Source organism: Colias eurytheme, chromosome 12 (genome assembly GCF_061535395.1).
Source record: "Colias eurytheme isolate Ceu_HAF_F1 chromosome 12, ilColEury1 Martin Lab GWU primary, whole genome shotgun sequence".
In the NCBI taxonomy this organism is placed as follows: domain Eukaryota; kingdom Metazoa; phylum Arthropoda; class Insecta; order Lepidoptera; family Pieridae; genus Colias; species Colias eurytheme.
The window spans coordinates 526,922-553,665 of NC_142991.1; the positions used below are offsets into that span (position 1 = coordinate 526,922).

Consider the following 26,744-nt stretch of genomic DNA (forward strand, 5'->3'; position numbering starts at 1 on the left):
CTGAAATTCAAACATGAACTTATTCAAAAAGTTGGTAACTGACACAAAGAAGTTTGGTTCTGTACAAAAGCCAAATCTAAAACTTGTTCGAAAGCTTTAACTTGTGTAAAGAACTAGGTCAAAAGGGCATCAAATAGATAAGAATTATAAACATGTGCCAATTTTATAAATCAAGTACATTAAAAAATTGGCAGACGTAAACCCTGCAGTAGATTTTGTATCCTTAATATTTATCAAAAATACCTACTTCAAATTGCTTAAAAGACCTACTTAAAAGACTACTTACTTATAGGTAATTGAAAATAATTTCCAATAAACTTATAATATAGTCAGTCAGAGTAATTGTAAAACTTTAAAAAGAATTGTTTTGGTCTCACAAATTTGGAATATGTGATCAGATCAAAAAAATATTTTTTGGAAAAGAAGTTAACTATTTAGATTACAAAAATTTGAGCAGTATAAAATTAAAGAAATTTGATTCTCATTTGGGACTAAAAAAAAAATTATGTTTGCTGAAACACGAATCGCTTGCCCCCAAAAGAAACTTGATCAATGGTACCAATATCAAATCTATCTGCTTCAAAGAAATAAATAAATGCTCTGATTACCTCAGAGTATGACCAATGACGTCACTTTGTCATACCTCCCACTTTGATCAACACTTGTAATAAATGTCCTTATGTGCAAGAAACAGCCTTATTGTTTACTATTCCGTAATAACTAAATAATATTATATTTATTATTATATTTATTTTTTTTATTTATTTTTTTATTTATTTAATATTTTTAACAAATAATATATTATATTATTTGTTCATTATATAAGCTATATAATTCTTATTGGAATCCTGTAGCCTTTAAGAGTAACTAACTCTATGTAAGATAAAACAAAAACATGAATATATTCAATTGAAAACACTGTAAATAATGTAAAGTAAAAGAAAAGTATTACAAAACGAATTACAAAACGATGGAAAACTTAATTTGTAATTGTGTGTGTGCGTGTTCTTATCTCTATTATTATATTATCTACATACAACAATGTAGAAAATAAGATGTAATTATTATCTAACAGATCTGTGGTGTTTGGTATATACCTCGTAAGTGCAAAAATGGCCATTTTTTGTTTTTTGGCCATCTATACTGATAAAAACGTCCTCTTTCGTTTGGTCTATGTCACATAAGCCTATTGATAGTAGAAATACCTTAAATAGGTTGTATCAAAACCACTTAAGTACAAAAAAAAATATTTTTATTTGATACAAATATATTAATATAACTTAACATAGACTTGTAAAACGAATACTCAATCAACGAACGGCCATTTACAACGTAAGAGCACTTAACATAAATAGACCAAACTTGAATAATTATTATCATCACTTAACTTATTTGTACCAAATCAAATAAAATTATTTGTGAACTTAACAGGTCTTCACTGAGTTCTCCCTTACTTAAATATAACGTTATTTGGCACATAATTTAAATCTTCCGACATTAGGTCTCAAGCCTATTACCTATCTATAAAGAAACATGCATGTGATGCAAGATCTCTTAGACTTAGTGTGTTCAGAAACGTTTACCAATATTTAAATCGATTTAAAGATTGGTAAACGTTTAAAAAGCCAAATAACGATACCTACATGCACAAGGTTTGATTCTTTGTCTCTTCAAATTCATTCTTTCATGTCAGATTAGAATAGATTTAGAAAAATCGGAGCGTAAGGCAACATTTCACTATGAAACTAAAAGATAAAAGCTGTTTGTTTACAGATTCCAAATTTAACTGCATCTGTAGCCTTTTATAAAAGAAACTTTGGACTTTTAATTTAAAAATCCGCAAAGTTACTACTAAACGAACATTCCATTATGTTATGTATGAAGGAATAGCTCAAAGAGGTGCGGATGAAATCGCATTATGCTTATGGCATTTTATTAACCGTTTGGCAGAAGAAGTAGAGTAGCTTATTTTATATTCAGTGTTTTCCAGGTCAAAAACGGTATAATATCTTGCCTGTTAAGCAGATATTGAAAGATTCATTCAAAAAAGAAACAGCACCATCTCCGTTCCCCGAGATAAATGAAAATGACCAGCAATCGCCATGATGTAAAATTAATTAATGAATCTGACTTCTTTCCATTTTCGAAACTATTGACTACCTACTCATTTTATCAAAAGAAATACTGCAACAGACAAAACTACATTTGGTTAGAACTGTATTTTCTGGTTGATGTATGAAAAGTCTAATGACGTAGATTTTAAATACTCTTTGAGTGAAAATGAAGAGTTTCTGTATTTCTGGTTTAAGAAAACTGAGAAAAGATAGAATTCTCCGAAGTGGCTTTGCCATTGGCCTCTAATGAGCCTATCAATATCGATGCTCTGAAATTCAAAGATATCTTAGATCTCCTGCCAATAAGTGATCCAATTTATGATGATTATTTCAAATCATTGTCTCATGGTCCGACTAGAAACAATCTTATGACTTTCAGTGACAGTGATGACGACTATGAATGAATGTTGTAGTGGTACGTTTTACAAACAAATTTTATTTGACTGGATCCAGCTCGTAACTATTTACAGGGTAAAGACATCTTCTCACAAGGAGAAGACATGAGCAGTAATCACCACGCTTGCTCACTGCTGGTTGGTGATTTCAGACCAAAATCCCGGTTGCCATCACGATGTTTTCCTGTTATTAGAAATGATGATGTTTTCTTGTTATAGAAGATGTATCTCTGGTTATTAGAGAATCTACTTATGCATCCGAAAAAGACTCATTGGTACATGTCGGTTGATGGGATCGATCCCGCAGCATCTAGCACGGCAGGCAAGCGAACTACCGTGACTTCTGAACCACACACACACACACACACTACTTTTAGGATTTTAATTTGTAGAGAGAGTATCAGAGAATTGCATATTGCACGAAAATCACAATATTTCCTGGCTTTTTTTATGAGTACTTATTTGTGGCAAATCACACTCCTATTCGTTTTTGTTTTTATATATTATGGTTAAATCTATTTGTATGGAAGACGTTTCCCCATAATATTTGTTTTTTAATGTCTGTTTATGTCTCCGTCGAAAAAAAAAAGAAAAATCCTTTCCATTAATGTAAAAATAGGAATAAATACTAATTAAGAGTACAAATAAATATGCTCTAATCCACTTAAGTACACACGTTTTAGACATTTTCACATCATTTTCACATTTTTTCTTTTGGTACAAACATGTTAAGTAACAATTACTCTTGAAATAGAACATTTTTTTTATTTTTTTTGTAAGTGTTCAAAACTTGAACATAATAGACATTTAAATATCATAAATTTGTTTTACTCAAGAGTTTATTCCGATCTGTAGCAACAGGGTAGCAACCGTGAAAACTTTCAAACGCTCATACCCAAAAATCACCATTTTGCACTTAAGTGGTACGTACCAAATACCACAGAGATATACTTTCATTGTTATCAATATTGTAATACGTAATTAACACTACACTTGCTTTATTTTCATAATGATTACGAACTTCATAGAACACATTTTACAGCTTCAAATAAAACCCCTATGCAGCCTTTATTCCCTAATATTTACATTTGAACCTGAACATAACCATTTATCAGTCTTACTTGCAATTTATCAAAATTTTCGCAAAGTAAATAGGTACGTAAACGCTTACCGTTTAGAGACCAAATATGTGAAGGAAGAGAATGCGCCGCATAAACCCTTCCCAGGGCCAAGGACGTGCCTGCTACAGGCCCTGCCTCTTCATTGGAACTCGAGTCTGTATCGGGACTAGCTGCTGCGGAAGCCTCGTAGCTCTGGGAATTTGGAGGGATAGCGATAGCTTCGTGTGATGTATGCAAATCCGGCACTGACGAAAGCGAGCGCGCTCGCTGCCTATCATTCGACACTTGTATACCCGGAATCGCGCGTAACAAGCTAAAACCCGCACCACCCGACACTACATCGGAACTAGAGCTGGTAGAAAATGTTCTGGCCCGCGGACTCTGCCCCCCATTCGCAGTGCTAGCCTTAGCGCCCATTGCGACTCTGTTACGCAAAACACACCTGTCACAACAGAACTTTAAAATCACGAAAACACTCGCAATATGACACCCACGGCGCCGGAAGGCATTGTACAAAACACGGGCCGATTACGTGAAAAACAAACGTTGTACGACAAACAGAACGACGTCGACTTGTAAACAGCGTAGCATGCCTTCCTGCAAAATTTTGACATTTCCCAGATGTGTTGAAAATCGAGTTTAAGTAAAACATCGATTCGAAAGAAATCGTTTTGGCCTGGCATAATATATTAATATAATTATTTGAAAGAAAATTATTCAACAATATTATTACAAAACATAGTTTTACTTATATGCCTATAATTTTTGTTGTCTTATTTATTTTTTTCAAGCTAGTAAAGCATTTAGTTCGTTCTAAGCATCGAGTTCGATTCATCTCGATACATGTTTTTTTAATTGAACAGAATACTATGCGCATTTCGTCCGAAAATAACGGGTTCAGTGCAATAATTGTTATTTGTCTAAGTTATTTATTACAACCCACATTTGAACAACATTTAAATTGAAAGTTATTAAATTACTCATCAATGGGAATGTGGGAACAGGGAAATTTAAAAATCACGTGAACTGTGATCCAAATTGATATATTTAGAACTGTGATTTAGAAACTGTGTAGAAACATCAAATACATATTATTCCCAAACAAAAAAATGTATAGACTACAGGCCCATGTTGAAAAAATTATGGGTCATTTGACCCACCAGGTGACCTATCTAGAACGATATAAGAGCATAAAATAATAAAATTCAGCACTATGACGTCACTTGTAAGCTGTCCACCTGAGTGCAGATGAGAATTCGAAGGTTCAGGTAGAGATTTTCTCCCCTTGTCTCCATGATTTTTGTCGCGGCGTTGCGAAATAATTGATTAAAAGTAGTATAGAAATAGTATGACACAGATGCCGTACAAAATCAAATGACCAAATTTACCCCGGCAACTGTCGAAAAATAAAAATAAATTCCGACTTTGTGGACCACCATTTTTGTACGGCATCTGTGTCATACTATTTCTATACTGCTTTTAAGCCATTATTCCGCAACGCCGTACAAAAATCATGGAGACAAGGGGAGAAAATCTCTACCTGAACTTTCAAATTCTCATCTGCACTCAGGTGGACAGCTTACGAGTGACGTCATAGTGCTGAATCTTATTATTTTATGCTCTTATATCATTCTAGATAGGTCAGGCGGTGGGTCAAATGACCCATAATTTTTTCAACATGGGCCTGTAGTCTATAATTAATGTAATGTTATCTGTATAATCCTTGGTATAATCGATCTATATATTTTTAACTTGGACTCCATCTACGTTGATACATTTTATACTCCAAACTCCAATATAATATAATTTCATTTTATTTCATTATATATTATATACAGCTGAATTTTTAAAATTTCCGGGATAGTTCGTTAAATTGACTGCGCTTATGCCAAGAACCTAAGCTAAAAACCTACAACTTTTAGTATATAATTAGTAAATAATTAGTGTATAATTAGTATTCTGCACAGGTATTCTGATACTGTGCTCGTTGGTCTTTTTCTTGATCGATATTGATCGAACGAGCGTTATCTGTGGCGTTAACGATCTCTGTATATTACAGTGACATTGATGATTGTCAGTGTCATTTAACGATTGACAGTGACAAATGACAAAAATGCCAAATCGATAATATTTCTATTTTCTGTAATCACTGATGTTTCTGGATTTGTGATTCAATTATGTATGTTATCCTTTAACAAGTAATTATTGTGACTAAACCGCTATATAACGAACGTCTATAAAGAAAATATTTATTAAACATGAATTCGGCTACGGTAAGTGCTAAGGATTATACGTAAAGTAACGTACATAGATACTCATTTATCTGATTCATTACTCATTGAATATCATATTGTATCTTAAACTATAATAATCAACAGCTGTTTAATTTGCCAATTCTTAGGCTAACGTGTTAATCATAACTGCCTTTGATCGTTTTGGCTTAGAATAATATCTCGCGTAAGTCTGCCTTTCATCATCTAGTGTAGATGAATTCAATTGAAATACATCTTTAGCTACTTCATAACTTCCTAGAGTGTATAGAGCATACGCAATTTTGCGGTTGACAAAACTAAAACGATTATTATTTGCTTTGCACGGCTTTTTGATGTAGATTTTCTGTTAATGCGTTATTACAGCCCGGTGTCCCCCAGGTGCCGTTGTTAGATGACGATACTATCGCGTTTGGGGAAGAGGACAATGCTAACAAACAGTTTGTGTAAGTCTTATGAAATTTAGTGAAATCAGGCATACAAAATATTTATCTATGTATGTATAAAAATTGTTAAAAAAATCATAATGATTAAGAGGGATCAATTTAGTTTATCGGAATAATTCATTTCTTGAGAATATTTTGATTTCATGTACAGAATAAAGAATATAAATTAATTATTAATACATGCGTTAATTAAAATTTCTTATACAATAATATTTACATAATGTAAAAAAAAATCTAATTGACTCTAACAGTATAAGATATTCTATAATGATCAGAATGTTAACTTTTGTTTTTTCACTAAAATGAATGTTTAATGTGTATTTGTGTAATATTGTGTAATTTCAGACATCCATACATAGTGTTCTTTCATCTAATATTCCGGTGTTCTGCCATTGTGGTATACATACTGTGTGGTTGGTTCTCCGACTCCTTCATAGCAAGCTTTGTGCTTGTTGTCCTGTTACTGTCTGCTGACTTTTGGACTGTCAAAAATATTAGTGGTAAGATTGGGACTAATTATGTACCTATACCACCCAGAATTATTGACACTGTTTGCAGTGAAAAAAGTTTTGAGTTAGTTGTATTAATTTTAAATTAAATTATGTATTTGAAAAAGCAACTAAATTTCAAAATATTCAAATATCTGTTAAAAAACTACATTGCAACCGACAACTTTACAAATACAGACCTAACTTATATGTATATTTTTTTTTCTTTCAGGACGTCTCTTAGTTGGTTTGAGATGGTGGAACTATGTTGATGACGATGGCAAGTCACACTGGGTCTTTGAATCAAGACAGGTGATTAGAAATCAAATAATTATTATTTTATACTCGTAAATTGTTTAAAAAAACAATTTAAAGTAGAACAATGTTGTTTTAAAAATGAAGTTAAAAGTATTGCCCTTATTTCTCAAATAATAAATCTTTGCAATCTCTGTTTTGCTTCTTAAAATTTTAAAATTTTTGACCCGAAAACAAAATAAAGAATCATACAATTATGTACTTATAAATACCTACTGTTATATTTTCAGAATCGCGTAAACCGGAACGAAAGTCGATTATTTTGGATGGGTCTCATACTGTGCCCACTCATCTGGTCTGGTTTCTTCATCATTTGCTTATTAAGCCTTAAGTTTAAATGGATGGTAAGTTTATTTCTCATTCATAAACATTAATTGTCTTATTATTGGTATTCCCTTTTATTGGCGTATTGTTTTGTTAAAGTTAATTATAAATATTGTAATACAAATAGCTGTAAGGAATCTATGTGTGTAAAAATAAAATAATAAAATAAAAAAATTGTCCAAAGCAAAACTCTGCCTACGAGTGTATTAGGCAGAGTTTTCTAATGAGCTATATAATATATTTTAAACATTACTGCTATGAAATAAAGTGCTAATTTCAATGTTTTATACGTTGTTGTTTTTAGTACCTTTTTCAGTGTAAACAAGACATAATTTTAAAAATTAAATAAGGCAATTATAAAGTATAAAACTTACTCTCCATATTATGTTGTAATTTATTTAGATTTAATTAATTTTTATTTTTTATTATCAAAATAATAATTTGGATTTGCTCCTAGAATAAAAAACGATTTATTATTATTTCATTACACTAAAAAAAATTTTCTTTTTTAGCTGCTCGTCATGATCGCGCTCACACTGACAGGCGCGAATCTATACGGATATGTCAAATGCAAATTTGGCGCCAAAGAGAACTTGAAGTCTGCGACCACAGACTTCGTAAAGAAACAGTTGTTGGCCAATGCGACCTCCTTCATGTTTACACAACCCGCGCCGCCAACAGTGAACCCTAATACGGGTGTTGTTTAAGATTTAATTAAATAAAATATTTGTATAAGACTTTGTGTTTAGTGTTGAAGAATTTTTTATGGAAGAATTGAGTTAAATAAAAATAAAATCGCTTCAACTTGATATTTTTCATTGAGTATTGTCTTTTTTGATTTATAGTTCTCATGGGAGAGATGTAAAAACTTATACTATATAATACAAAGGTTTGTCTTTTTCACTATTTATACAGTATGGCATAGATTTTTTTAGGGTTCTTTGTAATCATTTGGATGAAGTTTTTGATGAAGATCCATAATAGACCAGTATCTTTCATATGTTTAAAAGGAGTCAAAATTATTACTCTAATTTAATTTTTGTGATACATTTTATCATTTCCAATTCCATAGGTGTAAGATTTTATTGATAAAAGAAAATTGTATAGTTAAGTATTTATAATAAATATATGTATTAAAAGTAAATGAGTGTCATTGCTTTTTATTTTCCAAAATTGAGTAACATACGCAAAAATTCAACGCCAAAATCATTGAGATAATAATAATATGGAGACGACACCGCCTACATCACTTATGTTCCACTCAACATACGTCATGTGACGTATGTTGAGCGGTATTTTTTAATGGTTTTAAAGTGAAACGCATCAAATATGCCTTCGTGTGTGTTACGATATTGCACAAATAATACAAATAATACGGAAAAGTGCAAAGGAATAACTTTCATCGTTAAGTACCTAACTAGATAATCATTTTTAAAACTTAGTTAGAGCAAAAAAATGGCGCACAGATTTTGTTCGTGGTGTCTCCTCCATACGTAGTAATATTATCTCAATGGCCAAAATTGATTATTTACAATCTGTCCATCCCTATATTACTTTGAGACTTTGATTCGAAATTCAAAAAATTTTGAAAAATGAATCCCTAGGTATTTCCCTTGATCACGACATCACGCGTGAACGGAACAGGTGAACGGGTTTCGATAATTATTTTTTTATAATATTCCTTGAAGTACGAGAATGGTTCTCATGGAGAGAAAACGTAAACACGTACGTAACATTCTATTTTCAACAAAAATAGATATGCAAGAAAACTTAAGCAGGTAACTACGCTCCTATAAATTTTACAGTCTAGTAATTGTATCAAAGTTACATTTAGATCAACTTTACTTAAATAAAGTTGTCATTTTGTGAAAAGAAAACAAAGATAATGTACAGTTGTGCAAGTTTTATTAGGTACCTATTGAGTCTATACCCTATATTATATTTTTGTGTGTATTAATTATGTATTGTACTAATGATCTAAGATTGTACTTGAGTAAGTACTTTTATAAGTATAGGTATGTATATCAATGACGATTTTAATTGATTTCCATTAAAATAGTGCTATGAAAGAATGGATAGTATGTATTAAATAATATTAATAATATAAAGAGAATAATTTTATACATTAACTTTATGTATAATAATTTTATTATTATCATAAATACTAATCTGATAAATAGAAAATTACTAAATACAAAATAATAAATATGTACAAAAAATATGCTCCAGGTGAGGCTCGAACTCACAACCCCGGCATCTCTCACACGAACACTGTCTTATAAGTACCGTGCGCTAACCAATTGCGCCACTGGAGCTGTGAGAGCCTGCTCGAAAATAACAAATGTTTTGTGACATTCACTATATAGTCATATTAGATACTTATTTATATAAACTGTACTTAATAATACCCGTATTCATGAGACATATTAAAATTAAACATTATTTTTTATTTAAAACGTTAAAACAACTAATATTTGATACATAAATTTAAATTGAAAATGTGGTGGAATGTTATTCTTTCTAATGATTTGACATTTGACAGTACCTACAAAAGATAAACACAAAATGGAATGTAAACGTCACTAAAAGTGCCTGCATCTAATATCGACGTTCTATTTATTACAAAACATTATTATGGTTTAATTTGTTCAACAATTGAGCATTGTTTGACAACAGTATTGTGATACATTATTGTGCTGTGCTATTATTAAATTGTCTAATGTTTACTCAATATGAACTGGTTCGACACTTCGGGTTTGACGAGCTTAGCTAAAAATGCATTAAAAGAGGCTCAAAAGACTATTGATAAAGCTTTGGACATTCAGGATGAAAGCGAAGAGGAGCAGGAGGGTGCGTCTTCGAGCCCTCCGTCGGCTAAAAGTTCTCCAGGGGCCGGATCGACCCCACAAAAGGATAGCAATGATTTCTTTTCTTCGTGGGGGCTCACGGTCAGTGCAGAAGGTGATAAAGATAGCCCAATTAAAGAGCAGCCTGTAGTAACGGAGAGCCCATCTAAAGCGAATTCACAAAGCCTTTGGGGGTCCTTTGCAGGGTCGTTTTTTGAGCAACCTAAAACTGATGACAACACCATTGTCCGCCCTCCTAAAGCGAAGTCTTTAAACGTTATATGTGATAAATACGAGAGCCAAGATGATTTGTTTTCCAAGAGCCAGTTAGTAATGTCTGATGGGTCAGAATCTTTGGATCAAAAGAAAAATACTAAATCAGAAGACAGACGTAAATCATCACTAAGCAATGCTCTTTCATTTGTATCAAGTAGGAATAGTTCAGATTCAGTAGAAGTTTTGTCACAGAGCTTGAAAACTACACCTGATTCCGAAGCAGCCTCTTATCAATCTGCCTCACAAAGTAGTAGTATGGGCTTGAAACCCAATTCTGAATCTGTTGAAATCTTACCTGATAGTCTTATTAGCCCAAGTTCTATAGAATGCCTTGGCTTTGATAGTTACGCAAGTGATAGAAACAGTAGTTCATCTTCAAACTTAACTCCTACTGAAGGTTCTGATAAGAAATCAACTCCCATCGGAGAGAGGACAGAAAAAGTAAACACAGCGGATAGTGTCAGCCTTGTAGCTGATGATGATGAGGACACTATGTCCTATAATTCCATTTCTGAATGCACCGCCCCTACAGTATTGGATACAGATGAGAAACCAATAAGTCCATTTCCAAAAATAGCGAGACTCGATCAGAGGAAACCAGAAAGTATCATGTATGTAGAGCAGCTTGCCTCTCAGAGAATGCATATCAGTGAGAATTCGTCCAATGATGGATCATGGTCAGATCGAACTTTGAATGCTGATAATGATAGTATTACATTAGAAAATATTAATGAAGAAAATAAAAAGGAATGTGAAGATATGTCGATGGAAAAATTGAGTGATTCATCTTCCTTTTACAATGTCAATGTTACAGCTGATATGCTCAGATCAGAAAGCTCTTTTGTGAACATAGAGCGCCCAGTACACAGTCCTCCAGGAAGTAATGATTCTTCACAAAAAGACTGTATAGTTAAAGAGAGGACTTCTCCTGTGAGTTCCGACAGTAAAAGTGACCTAGTTAAAATAGGGTCAGATCGTACATCTGGCCATACATCAGGGGATGAAATTGAAACTACCACCTCATCCGACATTGAAATCATACCTAGCCCCAATGGCGACAGTGGAAATGGCTGCAGAAATAGCCCAGGGAAATATGGGTTCAAACATAAATTGGATGGAACAACATCACCCAATTTAGTTGATTTAGTACTAGGAAAGAATTTAGCCACAAAGATTCGCGGCCACAACAGAGAGCTGTCCGATGCTTCCATTAAGAGTAATACGAGCGACGAAAGCCAAGGTTCAGAAAACGAAAAACTTATGCGCCGTTTGAGTGAAATGGCGGAAATTTTAGATGCCAGAGAGAATAGACTGATGGAAGTTAGTAGAAATAATGTGGAATTAGCCGAATGTAATGCACATCTCAAATGTCAAATGGAGAGCCTTATGGCGAAACACGAAAGCAGTGATATTAACACAATTACAGAGGATTATACTCAACGAATGTCTGCTCTTGAAAAGAAGTTCCAACAAGCTATCAGAGAAAAGGTAAAATTTAAATAGAATAAGACATTTATTCAAAAAAAGAATTTAATTTCCAATATTTTTATAACATTAACTAATTGCACAATCTTTACGTTAATTTCAGGACCAGCTCAGAAAGCAATTAGATAACCTTAAACAAGAAATATCAAGAAAAAGTTCAACAAGTACAGAAACGCTTTTGAAAGAGAAAGACGATATGATCGCGCAGTTGCAAGAGGAGGGGGAAAAGTTGGCTCGACAGGAGTTGCAACATTCCAACATTATAAAAAAGCTAAGAGCCAAGGAGAAGGATAACGAACAAGTTATTAAAAGTTTACGGTGAGTTTAAATTTACGACTATGTTATTAACAATTTTACTAGGTTTAAAATTTAAATGTTTGTTGGTATGCAATATTAATCAAATTAATTGAATAAGTTGCCTGTTTTTAGATTATATCAGTCAGATACTTATTGACTTACGATATTCTAATGCACGAAAAAAACTACCGTGATACTTATGTATGACTAGCTTTCCGCCCGCGGCTTCGCCCGCATTTTCAAAGATAAACCCGCATAACTAGTTCCTGTTCCCGTGGGATTTCCGGGATAAAACCTATCCTATGTGTTAATCCAAGTTACCCTCTATATGTGTGCTAAAATTCATTGTAATCGGTCCAGTAGTTTTTGCGTGAAAGAGTAACAAACATCCATACAAACTTTCACATTTATAATATTAATAGGATATATTTCCATTATAGAGATAAAATAGCAGAACAGTCCTCCGAGCTAGACCGTATGAAGCGATCCCTCGCCGCCAAGGAGGAGTTGGAAGTGAGTCAGATAGAAGCTGTTTATCGACTTACTAATGCCAATAAGAAAATGGAAGCTGAACTTAATGAGGTAAGGTTGTGAGTTAATGATAATAATATTTTAATTGCTTAAAAGTGACAGATAAAATGTCGTTTCTATTTTCAATTACCAGCACATAGCTGTTGGCAATTGGAAATTATTCAAAAATAGGTCTAGAAAATGTTTTGATAGAATTATTTTTAAATTTTACCCTATTGATTTTCTCTATACATATTATTTGGCTAATGTTTTTTTACTGAGTATTTAATTTGGCTTTATTTGTACCACTAAAACTATCATAATGATATTTATATAATTTGATAAAAAAGGATTTATCTCAATTGTGTAATAAAATTTTCATAAAACGATACAATAAACAATGGAAAAAATTTGTCCTTGTTAATGTTTTAACTTTTAATGTACTAACTGTGTACTAATTAATCATTTTTACTGCAGTGAATTCGCAAGTTGGCCAGTGATACCTTATCACAATGGAAAATGTTATCTTGATCATACTCTACATTAATAACATAACAAATATATTTGTTATGACTATTCTTTATTGAATAAACATGTAGCATTTATTTTGTATGATAATTCTCGTTTATGCGATATGACATTTTTTTCTTGTTTATATTTTTTTTTCTTTGTGGATGTTTCACTGCAAGATAGATTCATTTATATGGCAACTTATTGTATGTATGTATGGCCGTGTATTGTGATCAGTTTCATCCTTTTATTACCATAAGTTTTATTATATTATGTCAAAAACTGTATTATTCATATATCAAGAAGTCAAAAAGTATTAAATACATTTAGAATTTAAATAGGAACTACTTGTGTAATTTACACATAATGTATGATTATTTTTTTAAAATAAATTGTACTTACAAAAGAAAACACATTTGTCTAATAAAACCATAATTTTATTAATTTCTTAAAAAAATGAATTACGAGTAAGTCAATACAATAATATTTATATTTTGCTTAAAAACAACACATTTTTTTTATTTTAGGAGTATTTCTTTCTAAATATGTAGTATAAATCTAATTCCAGACGAAAAGTGCGCTAGACGACACTACACAAAAGCTAGAAAGCGTGCGTACGTCCCTCGACGCGGCCAGGAAAGAGATAACCGAACTGCAACGCAACACAGCTGAGCTTAACAAGTATCGAACGGGGAACACCCAGCTCGAGGCAGCTCGAGAGCGAGCTGAGCGGCAAGCGGAGATGCTGCGCCATGAGCTAAGGCAGCTTAGGGCGGAGCGGGCGAGAGGTAAGGAAAAAATATAATTAAAAAAATTTATTTTGGTGATAAATGTGATGTGAAATTTTGGAAAAATTTTGAATTATGTGTAAAACAAAATGGTTAATATCGTTCGTTTTGAATGGATAATAGGAAATTTTAAATGAAGTCTTGTAGAGTTTTATTTTTAATGATTTGTCGTTTGTTTTTTCAGTTGTAAAAGGTTTGATGGATTAATATGACAGCGATTAAAATTAAAATATGGAGACGTGTATAGGTAAACCAGAATCTGATGGCAATTAGGGAAATCAAAATTTTGAATGTGCAACCCTAGGGAAAATGGACTGAACGATCTTGATACTGCTTATTTTTTATTTTGTCCTCAATATCATTAGTCACATTACATAAGTGGACAATACTGTACTTAATAATGAGATATCCACTTAATATTATGTAGGTACATACTTACATGTATAATATACATATTAAGTCCTTTTATACAGGTAATACATATTATTATTTACACCTACTATATTTGTATATTCATAATCAGTATGCCATGTGAAAATATCGATTTATTGATAATGTAGATCAAAGCTAGACTGCTTATAACTTTTTATAAAATAAAATAAAAATAAAATAAAACTATGTTTATTTTCGTAAGTAATAACAGATACACGTTATAAAATTGACTTGGACAGCATGGACTTGACGAATAGCCGTATTGGAAACTCCTGTAATAAGTTTTCATAAAATTATATTCTAATCAACAAACAATATTATAGTTACCTACATATAATATTTTTTAATTTAAAGTATCAAAATGGGTAAGTCCAATTTACGAATAAAATCTTCAAAATTGAAAATTGTGATGTGTTTGACCCTTCTTCATCGAATGTTTTTCTATACACATTATAAACAACACCTCTTGCTTGTGATCGCAGCGGCTTTTTCGACATTTTCGAAGATTTTTTAGACAAAATCCTAAAAATTATTCATCAACTGCAAAAAAGACAAATAATTTGACAACCAATTTGATAGTTGTCAAATAAGTTGCCACATGAAAATCTTTTATTTCTTAAATATAAATATGCCATCAGATTCTGGTAGACCTATACAGCGTAATACTGTCAAATGTGTATGACTTTCGAAAAAAAAAACCGCGTGTAAAATAGTGCTTGAGGCGTCATATTCTTTTCAAATGATTCATCATATCGTTTTTAATTAAATACTTTTGTTTTCATGTTATTTTTCCGTCTTGTATTCGCATTTTGATGTGAAAATTTCTTTAGCGGCGTTGAGCACTTTTTCTGTAATGGGTATAAAATCTTAAACTCGCGTCAGGACACGTGACTTGATCGAAAAAGCGTAAGACGGATACAATTCCAAAATATCAAACATGCTCAACGTTAATAATCAAGTTTTTACTTCTGCTGGCACTCCCGGAGTGCAACTCGTCTTTTTTTTATATCGTGTTTTTAATTTTCCGTATTGTGTGAATAAAAGTTTCTTATTTATAGCTCCGATCGATACATGAGTGTGATCCTTGTGATTCCTTTTGTGCAGAGGAGCAGCGCTGGGTGAGCCGCGAGGAGGCGCTACGGCGGGAAGTGAGCGAGGCGAGCGAAGCGCGCGCGGCGAGCGGCGCCGAGCGGGACGCGCCGCCCGCCGCGCTGCTGGCCCAGCTCGCCGCGCTGCAGGCCGCCGCGCTGCACCACGAGCGGGCCCGCACTGCCGCCGCGCAGCGACTGGGTACGCACACACACACACACACACGCGGCGGGCGGCGCCGAGCGGGACGCGCCGCCCGCCGCGCTGCTGGCCCAGCTCGCCGCGCTGCAGGCCGCCGCGCTGCACCACGAGCGGGCCCGCACTGCCGCCGCGCAGCGACTGGGTACGCACACACACACACACACACATAGACATAGACATACACGCATACACAGACACACCACAATACACGTGCAGCACGTTCTGCGAGCGGCGTTGATAACGCACACACACACACGTGCAGCACGCATATACCTGCAGCCATGGACGTATAAAAAAAGACGGACGGTATATCGCCTAAACATTGAGTGAAGCCTAGTAATGGCGGCGAAACATCCATGTGTGTGTGCCATGTTGCCATGGCAACAGCTGTGTTGATGACAATGGCGGCTGTATTTTTTTCTATAAATTTTGCCGTAATAATTTTGTCATTAAAACATAAAAGAAATAACTTGCTTCCCTGTGGAATGCAATCCCTTGTGATTTGTTATTTAAAATTGTACTGTTGCGACACCATTTAACCACGCAAGACGGCATTTTAAATATTTTTTGTGAAACAGTGACGCAGTTAATCAGTCGGTAGTTCACGACGTAATGGCGGCCGACTAGCTTACTATGGTGAGAGTGTGTGCGTGTTTATTGTCTTTACACGATCGCTAGCTTACTATGGTGGCTTCACGTTGTTAGTTCGTAATACGGCGTCCGTCTTTTTTTATACGTCCATGCCTGCAGCTTTCAAAAATCAAATATATTTATTACTAGATTTCCGCCCGCGGCTTCGCCTGCGTTTTCAAAGGAAAACTGTTAGCGGAAAAAATGTAATTTTTTACGACATCACAATAGAAACCTCAAAAATAACAGTACTTCTCCACTATTTGATGGATATTATTATACATATAAACCTTCCTCTTGAAACACTCTATCTATTAAAAAAAAAGACGGGTTGCACTCCGGGAGTGCCGGCAGAAGTGAAAACTTGATTATTGAGCATGTTTGATATTTTGGAATGGTATCCGTCTTACGCTTTTTCGATCAGGTCACGCGTGTCCTGACGCGAGTTTAAGATTTTATACCCATTATTACAGAAAAAGTGCTCAACGCCGCTAAAGAAGTTTTCACTTCAAAAACCGCATCAAAATCCATTGCGTAGTTTCAAAGATTTAAGCTAACCTTTGGACATAGGGACGAAGAAAGCGACTTTGTTTTATACTATGTAGTGATGATATTTTATGCATACCATGTTTAAATATAAATATATACTTGAATCGTTTCTATCGCCTTAAATACGTATTTTATCATAATTTATCTATAATATTATTTTTTATTGACTTAATGAAATGTTCCTGACTTATAGAAGTTTTCCCCACAAAGAGAAATTTTCCTGACGTATAGAAATTGTCCTGTCTTATCGAAATTTTCCCGACTTATGGATTTTTCCTGACTTATAGAAATTTTTGCGGCAAAGAGAAATTTTACTAGCATATAGAAATTTTCCCGAGGCATAGAAATTTTCCTGACGTATAGAAATTTTCCTGGCTTATAGAAATTTTGCTAGCTTAAAGAAATTTTCCCGACGCATAGAAATATTCCTGACGTATAGAAATTTTCCTGGCTTATAGAAATTTTCCTTACGTAAAGAATTTTCCCGACTTATGGATTTTTCCTGACTTATAGAAATTTTTGCGGCAAAGAGATATTTTCCTCACAAAGAGAAATTTTCATGACGTATAGAAATTTTCCTCGCGTATATTTTTCCTAACTTATACAAATTTTCCTCACGTATAGAAATTTTCCTGGCTTATTGAAATTTTGCTAGCTTAAAGAAATTTTCCCGACGCATAGAAATTTTCCTGACGTATAGAAATTTTCCTGGATTATAGAAATTTTCCTTACGTATAGAATTTTCCTGACAAAGGGATTTTCCCTTACTTATAGAAATTTTTGCGACAAAGAGAAATTTTCCTCACGTATAGAAATTTTCCTGGGTTATAGAAATTTTCCTCGCGTATATAATTTTTTCTGACTTATACAAATTTTCTTCACGTAATTAGAAATTTTCCCCACAAAGAGAAATTTTCCTGACGTATAGAATTTTCCTGGCTTATAGAATTTTTCCTGACGTATAGAAATTTTCCTGGCGTATAGAAATTTTTCGGACTTATGGAAATTTTCCTGTCTTATATTTTCCTTTCCTATGGAAATTTTCCTGGCGTATAGAAATTTTCCTGGCTTATAAACATTTTCCTGGCTTATACAAATTTTCCTTAACTATTTAAATTTTCCTGACGTATAGAAATTTTCCTGACTTATAGAAATTTTCCTGGCGTATAGAAATTTTCCTTGTTTATAGAAATTTTCCTTTCTTATGGAAATTTTCCAGCTTATAGAAATTTTCCCGACTTATGGAAATTTTCCTGACTTATATAAATTTTTCCTGACTTATAGTATTTTTTCTGTCAATCGAAATTTTCCTAACTATTGTTATAATCATATTTCTAATCTTCCTAAAATTGGAAATTTTTACGACTGATTAAAGTGATTAAAGTGAACCTATTCCCACCCACATCCCGTACGCTATGCTCTCTATCCACAGGCCGCGCGTGCGCAGATGGCTCAGTATCTGCATAGCTAGCGAACGTATAAACTCGCCCGGTCGTTGGGAGTTCATGAACAATATCATCATCATCATTATTATTGAAAACAATATTCATATATTTTTCTTAGCCCGCGGATTCCCCTGATGTTAAATTCGCATTAGTATAAGTCATTTCACCACTGTCAAAAGTTACCCATGGCCATTTCACATGAAAACGAATAAACAAACTTTCGCATTTATAATATTACTACAGGTCCGCCCCGGCTTCGCCCATGGTACATATTTCGCAATAAAAGTAAGCCTATGTCCTTTCTCGCGTATCAAAATATCTCCATACCAAATTTCATGCAAATTGGTTCAGTAGTTTAGGCGTGATTGAGTAACAGATAGACAGATAGAGTTACTTTCGCATTTATAATATTAGTATGGATTAAAGGTAACAATTTTTTTTGACCTGCAGCTTGCACACATTATAAACGATGTTTGTCCACACTAACAACTTAATATCTCTCTACAATACAGCGGAAGTGGAGACGCAAGCGGCGAAGGCTACAGAACGGGAGCGGCTCGCGCGCGAAGAGAGCCAAGCGCTGCAGGAGCGCTTGAGTATCGCGGACAGCTTGCAGCGGGACGCGCAGGCGAAGCTCGACAGCGTCACGCGCCACTGGCAGGACGCCGTGCAGCGGCTGCAGCTGCTGGAGGGGGAGAGGGACAGGTGTGTGACAACTTTTCGGTATCTAGTTCATATTCCATTGCAGAACTCACTTGGAAATACGGTTATAGACTACAGGCCCATGTTGAAAAAATTATGGGTCATTTGACCCACCACCTGACCTATCTAGAATGATATAAGAGCATAAAATAATAAGATTCAGCACTATGACGTCACTCGTAAGCTGTCCACCTGAGTGCAGGTGAGAATTCGAAAGTTCAGGTAGAGATTTTCTCCCCTTGTCTCCATGATTTTTGTACGGCGTTGCGGAATAATGGCTTAAAAGCAGTATAGAAATAGTATGACACAGATGCCGTACAAAAATGGTGGTCCACAAAGTCGGAATTTATTTTTATTTTTCGACAGTTGCCCGGGTAAATTTGGTCATTTGATTTTGTACGGCATCTGTGTCATACTATTTCTATACTACTTTTAATCAATTATTCCGCAACGCCGTACAAAAATCATGGAGACAAGGGGAGAAAATCTCTACCTGAACCTTCGAATTCTCATCTGCACTCAGGTGGACAGCTTACAAGTGACGTCATAGTGCTGAATCTTATTATTTTATGCTCTTATATCATTCTAGATAGGTCAGGTGGTGGGTCAAATGACCCATAATTTTTTCAACACGGGCCTGTAGTCTATTATATCTCTGTATGAAGTCACAAGTAACTAGTTTTAATTACATAGGCATTCACAACAAAAAAAAACTGCATCGAAATCCGTTGCTTAGTTTTAAAAATTTAAGCATACAGAGAAAGTGACCTTGTTTTATACTATGTATGTATTTAAAGCGGTTTGTAATATTAGTAGTAGGAGCGCATCGCCAACAAACTGATCTGCAGTTTGGCGAACATTTGTTAAAATAAAGATTTTTATATCAATTAAAATAAAATATCAAATGCAAAACTTATTAAATGTCACATTTAAAATAAACTTTTTCAGCAAAATCAAGGAATTAGAGGAACTGAAAAATGCTACAGAGAAGCAAATAGAAGAAATGCAAAAGAGAATAACTGAACTTGAACATTTATTAGAAGAGGAGCGAACTGCTCTGGATACTGAGCGAAAGAGAAACACTATACTGCAGGTAACTACGTTTTATTCATAATAAAATAAAAATAATTTGGAAAATCCAAAAGTGCACGCCTCATAATTTTTTTTAATAAATATTTATTAATTATTATTTTTGTTTATTTAATAAAAATTAAACCACATCGAATCAGACCCTGAAAAATGAAAGGGTTCTATTCCTGAGCATACTCAAGCGTAAGAGAAAAAAAAAGACTCGATTAGTAAAGTATTTCGGTCGCTATCGTGTTAACAAGAAAAAGGATCCGCACATACAGACACACGGACGTCCAAGACAGAACTTTTTTAAACTGTTTTTTAACTAGTTTAAATAACAAAAATGACATCAAAAATATCATGAACGTTAAAAATAGTGTTTTTTCTTAATATGTGTGTGTATGTATTATCTTACAAGTGCAATGTATGATACATAAAGACATTTTAATTTTGAAAAATCAGATGTTTTGCGCGAAGTGACAGTAGTACCCACCTCAACGCTTCGCTTATGAGGCGTGCAAAAAAATTGTTTGGATGCATTTTAGAGCTTAAAATCATTGCATTTCATAATATTAATTGTATTTAACAGGAGCAGTTATCGACGCGAGGTGACGTGTCACCTTCGCAGTCTGTGCTCTCTGATACCTTGTCCAACTCTTTATGGAATGTAAGTAAAATTTGTATTAAATTCCCGTTAATACTTACTTACTTCCTTCAGCGGCGCAACGACCCAAAGAGGATCTTGGCCTCCGACACCAAAAGTTTCCAGGTTTCGCGCCTTAGCGCCCTGGTGTTGAGGTCTTCTACTTGAAGGATGTCCAGATCTTTTTGGACTTCGTCTCTCCAACGGTGACGAGGTCGGCCGACGGGGCGCCTACCGATCGGCTTGCTCATGTACACCCTCTTCGCAGCGCGATCGTTTGGCATCCTTTCTAGGTGACCGATCCATCGAAGGCGGGCAGCTTTTGTCTCACCAATAATGTTGGGTTCACGGATGAGATCTTCGATGTCTTGATTTTTCCTCATTCTCCAAGTTCCCTCATCAGTTTTTGTAGGTCCTAAGATTTTCCGATGTATTTTCCTTTCCGCAACTAAGAGCTTCTGTTCTTCTTTCTGGCTTAGTGTCCACGATTCGCACCCATACATTAAAAATAAAATAAAAAGCCTTTTATTTTCTACTTAAGCATTTTTACAAATTTCAATTACTTATTTAAATACATTTTTTTTTATCTATGATATACCTAGTTACATTTAGTTCATAAATTTATACATTTAAAAGTAAGTTGTGTTGTATTATATTATGTAGTAAGTATAGCCGTTCATTTGTTATTTAAATACAATTTTTACTGTATGTTATATAATTATGTACATATTTATACACTTATATTTTCATTATACATTATCTGTAGAAACCCCATATTGGGTAAAGGCCTCCTCCAAAGATGCCCAAGTATCTCTGTCTTGTGCAATCATTTTCCAGTTTGGACCGGCAGTCCGTATGATCTCGTCTTCCCAACGAGTCACTGGTCTTCCTCTATTCCTTTTACCTATCGGGCCTTTCCAAAAAGTTACTTTCGTGGTCCATCTCTCGTCCTCAAGCCTCGCAACATGTCCAGCCCATTTCCACTTGAGTTTTTGTGCATAGTTTAAGGCGTTGGTGGCTTTGGTTATTGACCTTATTTTTGTATGTCGTACTTTGTCTATTTTCTTTATATTAAGCATGCTTCGCTCTAGTCCTCGTTGACATGTTGTGACTTTCTTTTTTAGGTTCGAGGTGAACTTCCAGGTCTGGCATCCGTACGTCAAACATGGTAGAAGGCTTGAGTTCATAACTTTCGTTTTTAAGAATGTAGGAAGGTTACTTTTAAAAATTTCTTTCATGCTCCAATATTTATTCCAAGTCTGTTGTACTCTTCTCTCGACTTCCGATTCGTTGTTTTTCCTATCAAAACTTATTCTCTTCCCTAGGTATATGTATTTATCGGTATAGTCCAGTGGCATTTCATTTATTGTTATTGGTCTTCTCCTGCTGTTTGTCATTATCATGGTCTTGGTAAGATTCATCTCCAATCCCACTTTAATACTAGCTAGATGCAATGATTCGATCATGCGCTGTAGCTGAGAGCCAGTTTCGGAAAACAATACTATGTCGTCTGCAAATCTTAAGTGATTCAGATAGTCACCCTTTATGTATAATCCCGACCTGCTCCAGTCTAACTTGCTGATGATCTCTTCCAGGATGGCTATAAATATTTTTGGAGATAGCGGGTCGCCCTGTCTGACGCCTCTCTTTATAGGAAAGCTAGGTCCGAGAGTTTCTAGCTTTATTCTACCCTTGTTATTAGTATATATGCTTTGGATGACCTTTATATACACGTCTTCTACTCCTTGCTGTTTTAAGCTTTCCCATATACTTGTGTGTGTTACCATATCAAATGCCTTGCGGTAGTCAATAAAAGCTATGTATAGTGGCCTTTGTTGTTCTTGGTACTTTTCTATTATTAGTTCAATTGTGTGGATATGGTCGGCTGTAGAGAATCCTTTCCTGAAACCAGCTTGTACTGTCGGCTGTTTTTATTCCAGTGTAGTACTGATTCTTTTATTAATAATGGATGAAAAGAGTTTGTAGAGGCTAGGTAACAAGCTTATTGGTCTATAGTTACCAATATCCTTCGGGTCGCCTTTTTTGTAAAGAAGAACGATATTTGATTCTGACCATTGAGAGGGTGTTTCACGATTCGCACCCATACATTAGGATTGGTCTAATAATGGTTTTATAAATTTTGACCTTTGTTTTCCTGCTTATAATCTTGGACACAAGGATTTTATGGAGCGCTGCTGAGCATCTTAGTGCGTTTTGGATGCGGATATCTATTTCGGCTTCTCGGCGGTTAGTATCCGTAACGGTGCAACCTAGATATTTAAAGGAGTCTGTTCCTAGGTATGTAGTATCTCCGGTTACCAGATTTTTCCTACACACTCTAGTATCTTTGTACCTTTTCATATGCAGGTATTCCGTTTTTTCCCCGCTTATCTTAAGGCCAATCTTAAGACCTTCCGATTCTAGTGTCTTAGCCATTAAATTCCCGTTAATAAATGTAATGAATAGCAGAAGTCCTAAAACATTACCCTGAGGCACTCCTTTTGAATTGTATCTTTAAATGTGTTATGTCATCAGAATTCTATATCAAAGATTGTACTGTACACTTTACTTCGGTTCTTTAGACTTTAAATATGTATTGGACTTATGATTATATTTATTTACTTTTCTAAATGTTTTATTATGAAACTAAGTTGATCAATATGTCGAAAGCTGGGGACAAGTCGTACCAACTTTTTTAAATCCTTTTATTATTTTCACTAGGACGATACAAGCACAGTGTCGAACATGGGCATCGGCGGGGGGATGTGGATCCCGCAGAGCATCGGCGTGGGGTCGGGGGGTGTTGGGGGTGTGGGGGGTGTTGGGGGTGCGGGGGTCGCGGGGGTGAGCGCCGCGCTGCAGGCCGAGAGAGATGCGCTGAGGCAGCACGTGGCCGCGCTCACACAGCAGCTGGAGCACTCTCAGGTTTGTTAATAATGGTGAAAAAATAATTTGGCATTTTATGAATTTTTGGTGGTTTCATGTGTTGGTGGAAGAATTTCAAGTTGAAGTTGAGTGGGAAACACAATTTTTAGTAAAATTATGTGGAAAATTAATTGTTAATAATTATTTTCGAATTGCAGAGCGTGCAGGAGCAGTACGACGCGCTGCTGCAGATGTACGGCGAGAAGGAGGAGCAGCTGGAGGAGCTGCGGCTCGACCTGCATGACGTCACGCAGCTCTACAAGGCGCAGCTCGACGAGCTCGTCGCCTTGCGCCTGAGGGACAAGCGGTAGAGCTGCGGCTCGACCTGCATGACGTCACGCAGCTCTACAAGGCGCAGCTCGACGAGCTCGTCGCCTTGCGCCTGAGGGACAAGCGGTAGAGCTGCGGCTCGACCTGCATGACGTCACGCAGCTCTACAAGGCGCAGCTCGACGAGCTCGTCGCCTTGCGCCTGAGGGACAAGCGGTAGAGCTGCGGCTCGACCTGCATGACGTCACGCAGCTCTACAAGGCGCAGCTCGACGAGCTCGTCGCCTTGCGCCTGAGGGACAAGCGGTAGAGCTGCGGCTCGACCTGCATGACGTCACGCAGCTCTACAAGGCGCAGCTCGACGAGCTCGTCGCCTTGCGCCTGAGGGACAAGCGGTAGAGCTGCGGCTCGACCTGCATGACGTCACGCAGCTCTACAAGGCGCAGCTCGACGAGCTCGTCGCCTTGCGCCTGAGGGACAAGCGGTAGAGCTGCGGCTCGACCTGCATGACGTCACGCAGCTCTACAAGGCGCAGCTCGACGAGCTCGTCGCCTTGCGCCTGAGGGACAAGCGGTAGAGCTGCGGCTCGACCTGCATGACGTCACGCAGCTCTACAAGGCGCAGCTCGACGAGCTCGTCGCCTTGCGCCTGAGGGACAAGCGGTAGAGCGGTGGAGTGACAACCCTAGTATAGCTCGTGGAACAGTATGCGGGACAACCCTAACAACAAACCAGCGTGATAATACAACTTACATGTGACAGCCCTAACACGCGATTCCACACAAAGCTCGTATAAAACACCATACAATAAAATTTAAACGTGACAGCCCTAGCCTACAAACACGTGTGTATAAACAAAAAAAAACGGTTTTGTATATAATGGCAATAAATATGAAGTAATAAATGTGATTGGAATTTTATATAAAAGTACGTGTCTACCGCAGAGGACATCGAAATCGGATTTTAATGTAACATGTCTAAGATGCATAATCCTGTATCATAAGGTTTAAATACCAAAATTGAATTTTGAATAAAATTTGCTTAGTGCATGCCAATATGAAACAGCCTTCTTTGCTCTCGTGGTTTATTTTTACGGATATTTTATATTATTAAAAATTATATTTTACAATAATTCCACCTTAATATTTACAAGCAATTTAACTATAATTTATGAATTATCTTCACATATCTTTGCACTTTATAATTTTTTACCTTTTCGCATTTTAGAATTAATGGCAAGTGGCAACCCTATTGTAAGGTCTGTTTCAAGGGAGTTTAAATATAACTACGGCTATAATATATTCATACCAAAAGATATAAAATAAAACAAAAAAACTTACCTTGAATACGAGTTACGCATGCATATATAGTAGAGCCATTTTAATAGGCAACATTTGACAGTTCAACAAAATTCAAGAACGTAACCTAGTAACGACGACATAGAATAACATGATATTTCGTTTTGTTAGAACTGCACATTTGCTTGACTTTTTTCAATTACGACTACATATTTATAATAACAATGACCGATACAAGTAATTTTAAGATTTCATTTTACTGATAAACCATTTTAAACATAATAAACAATTTCTGAATTGAAGAACTGACGTCACTACAATTTTGTGTCAATAAACCTTTTTTCTTTTTAAATACCAGAGACGTTACTCTAAAAATCGAAATCTGACATCTAGAATCGAATGCATTGATTACTTGTGAATAAAAATTATCATAAATCAATAAATTCGATTGACAAATGTTTCAAATCCGTATTGATTAATTCACTTTAATCGATGTTTTTAAGCAGGTTACCTCTCTTCGAAGATAAAATTGATAGACGTCAAATGTTGCCTATTAAATTGGCTCGACAATAATTATCAACTTTCATCAAAAAAACTATAACTAGATGATATAGTAACATAAATTTTCTTTCGACCAAATACATATTCTAAAAATATCGAGCATAGAGTAGGGAGTTTTATCAAAAACCGATGGTCTGATAGTATTCTAAAATATTTGCCGTCATTTGTAGTTCGCTAGCAGGTTTAGCTAATTTTATATAGATAATAGACAGCGAGTAGTGTAAGTTTGTTCATTGTTACATCACAAATACATTTATTTTGACTCGTATAGTTCCTCACGATGCTTATGTTTGAAAGACCCGGAGTTCAAATATAATTTTATAAACAGAAAATAAAAAAGTATATAATTTTATAATCAATATTACCGTTCGATATAGTATAAGTTCCTATATAATTATTTTATTTTAAAATTGGTGCATTTTTATATAATAAAAAATATTATGGTATGTGGTAAAATTGTACTTTATTTGAGAATTTAGTTAATGTTTTATTATGGGTTAAGCCCTAGAAATCTCGTGTATTTTTCCAATACCTAATTGTTTTCTTGTTTTTGTCTTGTATGTATTGTACATAAAGTATTTATTGTGATATCGGCTCTTAATTTACATTGTACATTGTTTGTTATTTTTGATATATTATTGGATAATATTATTAAAAACACGATTGACCTTTCTTGCGTCATTGATAAATTATGGCCATATTGTATTATTGTATACTTTGGAATAATTTGTTGGTTTTAATTAATT

At 35.0% G+C, this 26,744-nt stretch overlaps 3 protein-coding genes and 1 non-coding gene across 5 annotated transcripts in view; 2 read left to right on the forward strand and 2 right to left on the reverse strand.

Annotated features, from left to right (window-relative positions):
- Positions 1 to 4,235, reverse strand: part of LOC149903731 (E3 ubiquitin-protein ligase znrf2) — a 108,339-nt gene extending 104,104 nt beyond the window's left edge. The window contains exon 1 of the mRNA XM_090107767.1: positions 3,681 to 4,235. Within this exon, the coding sequence (XP_089963893.1) occupies positions 3,681 to 4,047 (367 nt within the window). The 5' untranslated portion in view covers positions 4,048 to 4,235. The remainder of the gene's footprint in view (positions 1 to 3,680) is intronic.
- A 1,504-nt stretch (positions 4,236 to 5,739) lies between these two features.
- Positions 5,740 to 8,199, forward strand: LOC149903733 (putative Golgi apparatus membrane protein-like protein CG5021). 2 transcript variants are annotated; one of them, XM_090107788.1, is made up of 6 exons: positions 5,740 to 5,903; positions 6,282 to 6,346; positions 6,692 to 6,846; positions 7,067 to 7,146; positions 7,380 to 7,493; positions 7,986 to 8,199. In XM_090107788.1, exons 1-6 carry the CDS (start codon positions 5,889 to 5,891, stop codon positions 8,178 to 8,180), a joined length of 624 nt encoding a protein of 207 aa, XP_089963914.1. In that variant the 5' UTR covers positions 5,740 to 5,888; the 3' UTR covers positions 8,181 to 8,199. The 2 variants fall into 2 exon arrangements, with proteins under 2 accessions (XP_089963914.1, XP_089963913.1); XM_090107787.1 differs by having other exon boundaries at positions 5,742 to 5,903; positions 6,267 to 6,346.
- Positions 8,200 to 9,694: 1,495 nt separating this feature from the next.
- Positions 9,695 to 9,788, reverse strand: TRNAI-UAU (transfer RNA isoleucine (anticodon UAU)). The gene is made up of 2 exons: positions 9,751 to 9,788; positions 9,695 to 9,730 (listed from the first exon to the last, which is right to left on the reverse strand). It is a non-coding gene; the product is annotated as a tRNA-Ile (tRNA).
- A 239-nt stretch (positions 9,789 to 10,027) lies between these two features.
- On the forward strand, positions 10,028 to 25,505 carry LOC149903735 (uncharacterized). Its single transcript, XM_090107649.1, has 10 exons — positions 10,028 to 12,083; positions 12,184 to 12,398; positions 12,818 to 12,959; positions 13,966 to 14,185; positions 15,722 to 15,907; positions 19,044 to 19,236; positions 20,182 to 20,326; positions 20,894 to 20,971; positions 23,669 to 23,872; positions 24,031 to 25,505. The coding sequence occupies exons 1-10, from the start codon at positions 10,206 to 10,208 to the stop codon at positions 24,181 to 24,183; spliced, it is 3,414 nt and encodes a 1,137-aa protein (XP_089963775.1). The 5' UTR covers positions 10,028 to 10,205; the 3' UTR covers positions 24,184 to 25,505.
- The last annotated feature ends 1,239 nt before the right edge of the window (positions 25,506 to 26,744 follow it).